The following is a 10,333-nucleotide window of genomic DNA, read 5'->3' on the forward strand; positions in this document are numbered from 1 at the left end:
GTGAAAAACTTATTTATTACGTCATTGCCTAAATCCACATTCGAGAAGCATGTGAAGAACATTAGTTTACATACATCAACCGAACTCCCATGATTGTAGCGATCAGGGGGAGACACCGACATCAGGAGGAGGATTTGATGTATACATTCTTGATTTTGAAATGTAAAAGGTGTATTGTACTTTTTTTCTCTTTGACCAAGGTAATTTTTGTCCCACTAGGTTTTTGTTACCTGACAAGGTTTTTAATGAGGCAACTTGAGAAACACCAATGCTTGGACGGCACAAGGGGGAGTGTTGAAGGAAATCCAAATTATGTGTGTTTGGCCCAAACAAGATTACTTACTCTAGTTGTAATAGAGTAGAATATTTTAGATCTCCTAATCCGTATTTGATTTTTTTTTTTTTTAGGTAAAAGAGCTGTGATTTTATTATAATCATGGAATGGGGTTACACTCTTTGATAACTAAGTCATGAATACAAGGAGGAGGCTGTCCCTGCCAAGATTCACGGTGGACTGCATCATATGCATGACTAGCCAGACGATGAGCTATACTATTACATGATCTAGGTGCAAACTGAACTTTGACACCCTGCATAGATTGCATCTTGCCACAAATGTCTAGCAATAAACTACTTAGCTCTGAAAGGTCTTCGATCAACATCGCTGTTGATACAAGAAGACAATCAGTTTCAATTTCAACTTGCTGCAATTGCAAATTGTCAATGAACAGAAGCCCTTCCAAGATAACAGATAATTCAACAGGTAGAGCAGAGTTAATATGAGGGACTGGTTGTGTGAATGCACCTAGAAATTCCCCAGTTTTACTTTGTAGGATACCTCTCACACCACCATGAGAGACCTGAATGTTAAAAGCTCCATCAACATTGAGCTTTGATGTTGCTTCTAATTTCCACTTTTGAATAGTTTTCTGGGTCAAAATTGAACTGCTACTCCTGACTCATTGGAAGTCTACTAACCATGTAAAGTACGCCAACATAATATCCACAAGTGTTTGAACCTTGTCTTCCCAAAATTTCATATTACGATTCTTCCAAAGACCCCAGATAATCATAAGTAGCTTCTTAAAAATATCAGCTTTAAGGGTTAAAGCCTGCTTAGGCATCTATTCTTTGAAGATTGGATTGGGTAAGAGAGTGTGTTGCAAAGAGAAGGGAGCAGCAGAAAGAATGTTCAAGGCAGTAGGGCACTTACCAAAAATGTGGCTGTTAGTCTCAAGTCCATGATTGCATAACAGACACATTACTGCACCCTCATACCCCTTATGAAGCAATTGTTCCCTTGTGGGTAGGAGATTATTAATACAAGCTCGCCACACACAAATTTGCACTTTTCCTGGGACCTTAGCTTTCCACAATCGCTTCCAAAGCTCAATATATCGGTCTCCCTGTGAGGTAGAGGTCAGCGCATTACCTAGCACTTGTTGCCTTGCAATCCAATAGGCACTTTTCACTGAGAAATGACCCCTTGTTTCAGGACCCCAACTAAGTTGGTCATGAGCAGCAATTCTTCGAAGAGGTATGCATAAAATGCGTTCAGCTATATAAGGAGGAAACATCCTATAAACCACTACTCTATTCCAAACTCTTGTTTGAGTGTCAATCAAGTCAGCAACTTTCTCTTGCACCACAATATGCGGCTTTTGAATTATGTAATGGGAGCAATTAGGTACCCATTGATCCTCCCATATATCTATTTGCTTCCCATCACCAACTGGCCAGATGGCCCCTGCCTGTAATAATGGTCTACTTTCAAGCATGCTTCTCCAAGAATATGAAGGGGCCTCCCCCAACTCAGCTTCCCAAAATGAGCAATTAGGAAAGTACGATCCTTATAAACTTGAGCTACCAAAGAATTAGGTTTAGTGAGAAGCCTCCAACCTTGCTATGCTTGCAAAGCAAGGTTGGAGGCATAAATGTTCTTGAATCCCATACTGCCTTCTTTTTTAGTTAAGCATAACTTTTCCCAACTCCTCCAATGGATTTTCTTCTTATCTTCAGTGTCACCCCAAAAAAAGAGGCACAAAGTTGGTGAATGTCATCACACAAACCCTTGGGAAGAAGGTAGCAATTCATAGCATACGTAGGCATTACTTGAGCAACTGCTTTGATAAGAATTTCTTTACCGGCGCAACTAAGAATCTTGGACTTCCAATTCATCAACTTTTTGGATACTTTTTCTTTCAAGTATTGGACCGTCTAACTCTCAGCGGCAATCCCAAATATCAATTATGCTCCTTCACACACTTTACCCCCAAAATAGCGGCTAGAGTAGCCTTCAAGTGATGCTGAATATTGTTACTAAAAACAACACTACTCTTAGTAAAGTTTACCTTCTATCCCGAAGCACTTTCATAGGTGTTAAGTATTCCCTTAATAACAATGAACTCCTCCATAGTAGCTGCCCCAAAGAAAAGACTATCATCTGCAAAAAAGAGATGATGAAGAACTGGTGCCTGCGGGCACATTTTTAAGCCCTTGAATCTACCCCATTGAACTGCTTGAGAGATAAGTGCAGATAAACCTTTAGCACATAGAATAAACAAATACGGCGAGAGCGGATCACCTTTCCTTATATCTCTCATTGGGGTTATTGTAGAAGAGGACTCACCGTTAACAAGATGGCATAACTAACAGAGGTCACGCAGGTCATCACCATGTTGATCCATTGAGTGGCAAACCCAAGCTTAGTGAGAATAGCTCTCAAGTATGCCCATTCAAGACGATCATACGCCTTACTAATAACCACCTTGTTAATGTCTAAGATTTAGCAGTGGCTAAATATTGGTTAACGCTAGTCCGGTGGGCGGACCACTACTTGTGATGTTTTCAGAGCTTCCGATATCTGTTAAGTAAAGTACAAAGGGCGTTAGAGGGAGACCGCATTGGGCGGTCTTCTCTTCTCTGATGCCTAAGTTAGTCAATGTATTTATGTTGACAGAATAACAGTAGGTAAGTAGTAAATGCGTCATTAATGAGGAGAGATGAGAGAACCTTTTATAAGTGGGGAAGAGGCTGACCTCTTCCATGTTTTCAATGTGGGATTGATATGCTTCAGTTCCCAACTTTTAGAGCTTTTGATGTTATCTTGGCGCTGCGCGTCAGCGGTGATATGAGGGTGAGCCAAGGCTCAGGCGATAGGCTGCTTGGCTGTGTTTCCGTAGGTCACTCCGTTGGTGGGAGTTGGTACCACTGGCGGTAGCATGAGCGCGGCTCATTATAGCTAATTATGCTTTGGCAAATGCTCATGTAAGTACAAGTCCCCCAAGTCCCCAATCAAGGAGGGCAATCTTGGTTGGGGAGTTTCCTAGCGGTTTGAAGCGTTACTTCCGCTAGACTTGAAAAAGCATAATTAGTGTCAGTGCGTTGTCAACCATGGACTTATTGAGCAAACGCTTTATACCCTTTCAGGTGGGCCCCTGCTAGGCCCCCAGGGAGTCCCCTACTCACTGACTACGATGGGCCTCCGTTTGGCCAATATTGTTTGATGAGGGGGATCTGCACAGAACAGAGGGTGTTGGGTAGCGAGCCGGAGCTTTGATACCCGAGTGTCGGTGGTCAACGTGCCTGATCAAGGCAGTCGAAGACTATTGATCTGTCCCCTTACTTGGCCTGGTGGGATGTATTTTGATTGCAACGCCGTGGGGCGGTCGTTGTCAGAATGAGGCGTCGCCTAGGGAATCCCATTTTGGCGGAAGTCCCTCCGCTATTAAAAAGCGGTAAAAAGCATCGCGGCCGGCTTGAAGCTCAGCGAGCTGTATTGCGCCCAGCCAGCAGGGGCTGTTACTGGCAAGATGGTGAAACATTCCTCTAGCGGTGTTACTCTTAATGGAGACTTTCGCGTGCAAGACACTACACCAATAACTTAAACACACAACACTTTTTGCACAACGAAAATAAAAAATGTGTTGTGTGATGAAGAAAAGTGAATCACACAACACGTTTACAAAACTTGCGTTGTATAAGGTGGTTAAAATTCTGAACTTTTTAGCTAGTAGATCATTGCACAACAGTTATAAGAATAGTTCGTTGTGTGAATGAAAAAAAAAATAGCGGCAGATTTCCCTCTTAGTCTAACTCAAATTTGGCTCTAAATTGGTGCTCCAAAGGACAACAGAATAGTTATATCTGTTGTATGAGTGTAGTTTGCAAAATATCATACAACAATTTTTTTACTTTGTGTTGTCCAAGTAATGAAAATATATACTGGCAAGATCTCAATGCATCCAAAATGTCATTCATTCCCCCAAAATGAACAAACTTTGATCAAAATGTAGGTTACATATATGTACTCCTACAATGTAATTTCTTATTTGTGTTGTCTAAATGAGAGATACCTATCCCTAGCACCAAAACTGGTACTATGATTGCACATAGGCCGGAACTATCCCTCCTTGCTCCCTCAGCTCAAATTTAAACTATGTATAATCAGACAACATAACTTCATATATGTGTTGTCTGATTCACGAATACAAAACAACAAAAAAAACAAACCCCCACGCCTTGATAGCTATTATCTCCCACTTGCACAAAAAACACTTCAACAAAATAACAAATGATCTTTTCTTTGAGCATCTCTCCTCAAAACATCATCTCCTCTCGCATTTTACTGTCCCTTTTCCTAGATCGCTCATCTCCCTATTGTCTCCGCAATCCCTTCCTCCATCTATATTATGATATTCGCCTACACACATCACCGCCGAGATTAGGGTTCTATTATCACTACTCAGCCATCACTCCCTCACTCTTATCATTCTCTCTCCGTTAAAAGCTTCGAGAAATCCCAAACCATTACCAGCTCCTCCGCCAAAATCAAGTTACTCTCCGTCTCCGAGATCACACCCCCTCAGCTTTCCAACCTCTCAATTGTCAAATCCGCCTCCACCTTCGCCTTCGCCTGTGCCTTCGCCATTGAGCCATCGGAGGCGGAGCTCCATAAGTTCGGTGTCTCCGACAATATCAGAGACTTTTTCAAGGGACTCACTTCCGAATTTTTTGATTCAGTTCTTCAAATGCCCACCATTTCGATCGAATAGTCGACTCTCTAATCCTTGATGCTCTGCACTTCGCTCCTCGCAGCTCATCGGTCAGTAATCTAGGGTTTTCGTTTTGAATTTTTGAATTTGATCCCAACAATCTTTCAATTCAATCCATATGTATATGTTTTTTGCTCGATTTGGATGTTTGATCTAATTCTTGGCATAGGATTTGATTAAATTTGCTGTTCCAGCTTTGTCTGTGATGGCGTAGATAGCCCCTGTGTTCGCAAATTCAATCAAGGTACAATAGTTTCTGTACTTCATTTATACGTATATCAGTATATGTTTATACAAACAAATTAGCTGATCCTCAGTTTAGTATCTGTGTATATATAGTAACAGTTAGACCATTGAAATTGGATTATAGTGTGATTCTTGAAGGATGAAGATAGATGTTAGACTATTTCATTTTTGTTAAGACTATTGAAATTACATAAGTACTTACATCGGCATTCGTTCAAACGGTGCTGCTGCTGGTGTTGGTACCCAGCACTCTCAAGTAATTGCTCCTCGGCCCCTTTTCATTTACCTACTCAACTACTTTTGTTAATTGGCATTTTCATATGTACCATCTAGTTTATTCATGGTCTGTGAATGGGGAATGAATATTGACAATTGATGATATGTTTTTTTTATCTAGTGTTATGCAGCATGGTAAGCTGCCGTCCTGGGTTGAAAGTTTTGACCCCTTATTCATCTGAAGATGCTCATGGACTGCTAAAAGCTGCCATTAGGGACCCTGATCATGTTGTTTTTCTTGAAAATGAGTTGCTGTAAGTAGATATCATTTTCAGGTATCTAGGCTTCTAAGCTAAGACTTGCTTGGTAAAGCTTTTACTTTTGAACTTAAAAAAAAAAATTGTGAGATAAACTTGGTATGCAGGAAAGATTCTCACAATAGTCTCTGTAGTAGTTTGACTGCAAAGAAGCAAGGTGTGATAACCGGGGAAAAAGAGGAAACTAAATGACGATTTGTTAAAAGTTTGAACGAAACAGGACGGATGAAAATCTGCTCAAGTTAATTTGGTTTCAGTACAATTTCACAAAGTTTATGTGATCTGTGGGATTTATTAGACTATTTGTTAGTCATTACCCAGGGTCAGGGTGTGACAAAATGGTATCAAAGCGGGGATTAGAATCCCAAGGAATTTACCTGTGGTGGTTGAATGAACCAGTGGATGGTTCTGGAATCGTGAGAATGTACTGGTGATGATGCTGACTCTTTCTCATGTTTCAATTTGTTTCTCTGACATCTGGAATTTTCTTCTTTGGTTGGAAAGTACATTTAAAGAAGGAAACAGCCAGCAATTGGTAACTGTGACTCCACTCTCTTAATATTGCTTCTTGAATTTTTGTGTGGTTTATTTTCCGTTGAATGTCTTATATAACAAGCATCATTTTAAATTATAGTGAAAAAGGTTTTACAAGCTTAGGACAAACTGGTATTGTTTTCAGGTAGGTATGTGTATTATGAGAACCCCATACAGATCTTGGCTCATTTGGTATCCTTATACCTCATGCTTTAACTGTCAATATTTGCTGTTTGGTTGCAAGTAAATAATTTCTTATCTTACTGTTGTATTGCTGTATGAGCATTTATCTGTGCATGCTTTTAATCTCGCAAAGAGGGTAGTGGGTGCTATAATGTAGAAAATTACAAACTGGAGGTCATGACTCTTTATTAGTTATAAAGATTTCTTGATGGTTTTGGCTGGAAGTAGAGAGTAATATTAGCTGGATTTTTCTGTGTTGACTACTTTAAGTGTGGTAGTTGTTCACTGGTAGTAATAATGTTATGGGAATGCTCAGCTTGTGAAGTATAAAGCTTTATTGTTGCCTTATTAATAGACATAAGAGTCATTATATATGAAAGTCGTAATAACAGAAGATGTCTTGGATGGATGTTGTATTTATTGGTGATTCAAAGAAGTTATTAGTATCTTTTTGGGAATTGAGTTATAGTAGTTGCTCTATTACTAGTAATTTGTGATTATAAGTTTCCATTATGTATTTTAAGAAAGAATAATCAATCAAGGTTTGGATAGATTGCAACTTGTGTGTTTTGCCTAGATAAGTTTCTCTCATGTAATTATATCAATAATTTTAGTTGTCTTCTTGGGACAACTTGTTTGGTATATATAGAAAGATTTCTAGAAATGTTGAGGACATATCTGTTGTTTGTCCTTAGCATTTTCAATGTTCTCTCTTCTCTGTGGGTGTACTTCAGAAGCAGCACAAAGAGGGTATGTATTTGTGCTAAATAAAGGTTATTGACAGGCTTGATGATGTCCTATGTTTTATGTTAATGGGTTACAAAGAGTAAAGTCCCTTTCTTTTATGTTGATTATTCAAGTGAGATTGGCATGCTGTTATGCTGTTAAGTCATGCTAGTTGAGTTTGTCTTTCTCCCTACTTGAGTTTCGTGTTTTGCTCGGATTCTATCCTTATTCGATTGTGTATTTATATGAGTAATTGTTTTGCAGCTGAGACAATTTTCAGCGCTAGATTAAAGGAATGATTAATATGAAACAATTGGTATAGCAAAGGTAGAATAAAGCATATAGAGAATGAATATCTAATTTAAGGTTTTAAGTTAATTTCTTGTTCTTGGAAATGACTAATAACAGATAGAGAAGTTTGGAACAATTTTTGTTAGCAATTGCAATTATGGGCTCTGGGGTTGTTCTAAGTGTAAAGACTGCTTAGCCGAATTGTAGAATTGATCATTTTTGACTTGGGTAGATGTAAGACATCTAATTTAAGATGCATTCATACAAAAATAGTAGGCTTGGTCGCCGACAGCTCTGGTATACATGACTGAAAAATGACCCTAAACCTTGTTAGGAGTTATTCTACCATTTCCAGGATTTATATTATTCAGAATTGGGTTATGGGACTGAATTGGGTTTTGATCAGGTGGGCATGCTCCAGGATGGCAAGATGTGCAGCCTCATGATCCTCAAGTTCAAGATGCAGCCAACCATGTTGTGAAGAGCCTTCAACAAAAGTCCAATTCATTGTTCCCTTATGAGCTTCAAGAGATTGTCCATGCTAAGGCAGAGGTCAGTAGTCATTTCCTTCAATGTGTTTTTTTTTTCTTATCTATCATTGATATGTTGAGCTCGATAGTTGGGGTAGCTATTGGTTATGTTTAATTAGCTGTCAGCTCCATCGAGTATTGGGTGATATTTTGTACACTTGTTCCTTTCTCTTCTCCCAGGTATTTATTTCCTCTATCTATAATATCTGCTTTTCGTCTAATTGATATAATTCAACCATGTTTTTTTTAGGGTTTAATCTTGAAAGAGGGTGATCCCAGGGGCCTGGTCATTTCTGTTTTCTGCATGATTTTAGGAAGTGTTAATTTGCTAAGCATTTTTCTTCTAGTATTACCGATATTGGCTTATCGTCTCTAGGTTCAAGTATCTACAAGCATTTGATATGAGTGGCCAAGCCTGTTTTGATATTTTGACTCTTCCCGCGTTTGACACCCAAGCTGAACCAGTGGGGCGTTTCATGATTTTCGAAAAACCTGTATTTCTTGTTTTACTCTCAGTTTTTGATATCTTAAAGGAGACTCTTCAATGATCATTTTGAACATGGTTTTGTGAAAAAAGGAGTTAAAATGAGATACTTATGCTATTTTGAAGTTACTGCACTGTTTCAGGATTTCTGCAGAATTCAACATTTTAGTCACTTTGGATTCTTGTTTGACCATCCATTTGAACTGCGAATAGCATGAAACTATGCAAAATAGTAGATTTGCATGTCTACTTGAAATCTGCAAAGTTGTGCTTAAAATCACTGAAAGAATAGTTGTTGGTGAATTTTTCTTTCTTGTTACCAGTTTTCTGAAACTGTCTCAAGCTTGTAGCTTATTGTTACTCTTAGAATGCTTATGAGTATGTTTGTAGGATTTTGGGTATTTCCGGCAATTTTTATGGTTTTAGTTCGTGTTTTTTCGACTTGGAAATGAAACCCTTATAATTATTTTTTGTATAACTGTTTTAGATTTGAAAGGAGTTTTCTTGGTCTTCATAGATGCATATAAACACGGTGCATTTTTAGCTGTTCTGGTGCTATACTTGGGGAGTTCAGTTTGTTTTCCAAATTATCCTTTGTACTATAAATGAAATTTTAATCATTCATGCTCTTTTTTTCCTAATGAAATTACCTTCTACTAATGTTTACCTTTTAATATCTGTTGGTGCATTTTTAGGCTATGGATTCATTTGAGCCCTATGGAAATGAAACAAATGGAGAGAATGGCGCAAATGTAGAAAATGTCGCAAATGGAGAAAAGAGGGCAGAGCATGCATTGCCACCCCCACCCCCTGTTATCCCACCAGATGTTGTTCCATTGCGTGCTCAAGTAGATATTACACCTGAACCTTTAAAGGAGAAGATTGTGCGCCTACCAATTGCTAGGCTAGGCCTTGGAACAAAAGGGCAAAAGATTCCTCTGCTGACTAATAGATTTAAATGTCTTACTATTTGAACATATATAGGCAACAGCTATAAATCTTGTGGGGTGAGGATGCATTCAAAGATGGGCATACAATCAGCTTCTACATAGAGCCTAAAGTATTTAGTTTACTCATTTGATGGTTTACAATGTTTGTATTTGATGAACTACTGTTCATTTCGTAAATGGACCAAAGGAATGCACAATCTAATTCCAGAATGGGATGTTCAAATGATCACACAACAGATTAGATATAATGATCACTGCCTGTTGTCTGAATGGCCAAAAATGGGACAGAAACACATTGTAATCAATCATATCACACATCGGTTTTTAACAAATCAGTGTCTTCTAATTTATACTCAGACAATAGAATTAATTGAACTCTGTTGTCCTAAAGTTAATCACACAACAGATATAGTCTAAGAACTGAAGTTTGAAGATCAATCAGACAACAAACAAAATAAAAAAATGTTGTCTGACACGCTTAACATACAACAGCTTAAAACTGGCACTGTTGTCTGAAGACAGCGCCTCAACTGCTACGCATCTGCGCTTGGCATTTGCCTAGCCATCTGCCGAGCTATCACACAACAGTTATAACACATACCTGTTGTCTGTGTGTTTATCACACAACTGTGTTCCACCGTTGTCTGATTTTTCGTCAGACAACGGCTCACTCTACAACGGTGGGTCTCCAAATCCCACAACGGTTTTCTGCCGTTGTCTGATAAGATTTTTGGTGTAGTGAAGATGAAAAGGAAGAAGTTCCGCTAGCGATGTTACTCTTAGCAGAGCTTGCCTCGCTTGC

At 38.8% G+C, this 10,333-nt stretch overlaps 1 protein-coding gene across 14 annotated transcripts; it reads left to right on the plus strand.

Annotated features, from left to right (window-relative positions):
- The first annotated feature begins 4,533 nt into the window (after window positions 1-4,533).
- Window positions 4,534-9,760, plus strand: LOC112192096 (protein argonaute 4). 14 transcript variants are annotated; one of them, XR_005808381.1, is made up of 6 exons: window positions 4,536-5,104; window positions 5,249-5,298; window positions 5,698-5,711; window positions 7,541-7,603; window positions 7,974-8,119; window positions 9,277-9,741. XR_005808381.1 is itself a non-coding variant. In XM_040516522.1 (5 exons), exons 3-5 carry the CDS (start codon window positions 5,803-5,805, stop codon window positions 9,553-9,555), a joined length of 453 nt encoding a protein of 150 aa, XP_040372456.1. In that variant the 5' UTR covers window positions 4,547-5,104; window positions 5,224-5,298; window positions 5,698-5,802; the 3' UTR covers window positions 9,556-9,760. The 14 variants fall into 14 exon arrangements, 4 of the variants coding, with proteins under 4 accessions (XP_024187429.1, XP_040372456.1, XP_024187436.1 ...); XR_005808383.1 differs by lacking the exon at window positions 5,698-5,711 and having other exon boundaries at window positions 4,534-5,104; window positions 5,224-5,298; XR_005808382.1 differs by lacking the exon at window positions 5,698-5,711 and having other exon boundaries at window positions 4,537-5,104.
- The last annotated feature ends 573 nt before the right edge of the window (window positions 9,761-10,333 follow it).

Source organism: Rosa chinensis, chromosome 1, assembly GCF_002994745.2.
Source record: "Rosa chinensis cultivar Old Blush chromosome 1, RchiOBHm-V2, whole genome shotgun sequence".
NCBI lineage: Eukaryota > Viridiplantae > Streptophyta > Magnoliopsida > Rosales > Rosaceae > Rosa > Rosa chinensis.

What these genes read in the sequence shown, in the direction of transcription:
- LOC112192096 (XM_024331661.2), top strand. Translation starts at nt 5,073, where the DNA reads ATGCTCTGCACTTCGCTCCTCGCAGCTCATCG. An exon ending in TGTTCGCAAATTCAATCAAG is followed by an intron (nt 5,299 to 7,973) that starts GTACAATAGTTT and finishes GGTTTTGATCAG; the next exon opens with GTGGGCATGCTCCAGGATGG. An exon ending in TTGTCCATGCTAAGGCAGAG is followed by an intron (nt 8,120 to 9,276) that starts GTCAGTAGTCAT and finishes GTGCATTTTTAG; the next exon opens with GCTATGGATTCATTTGAGCC.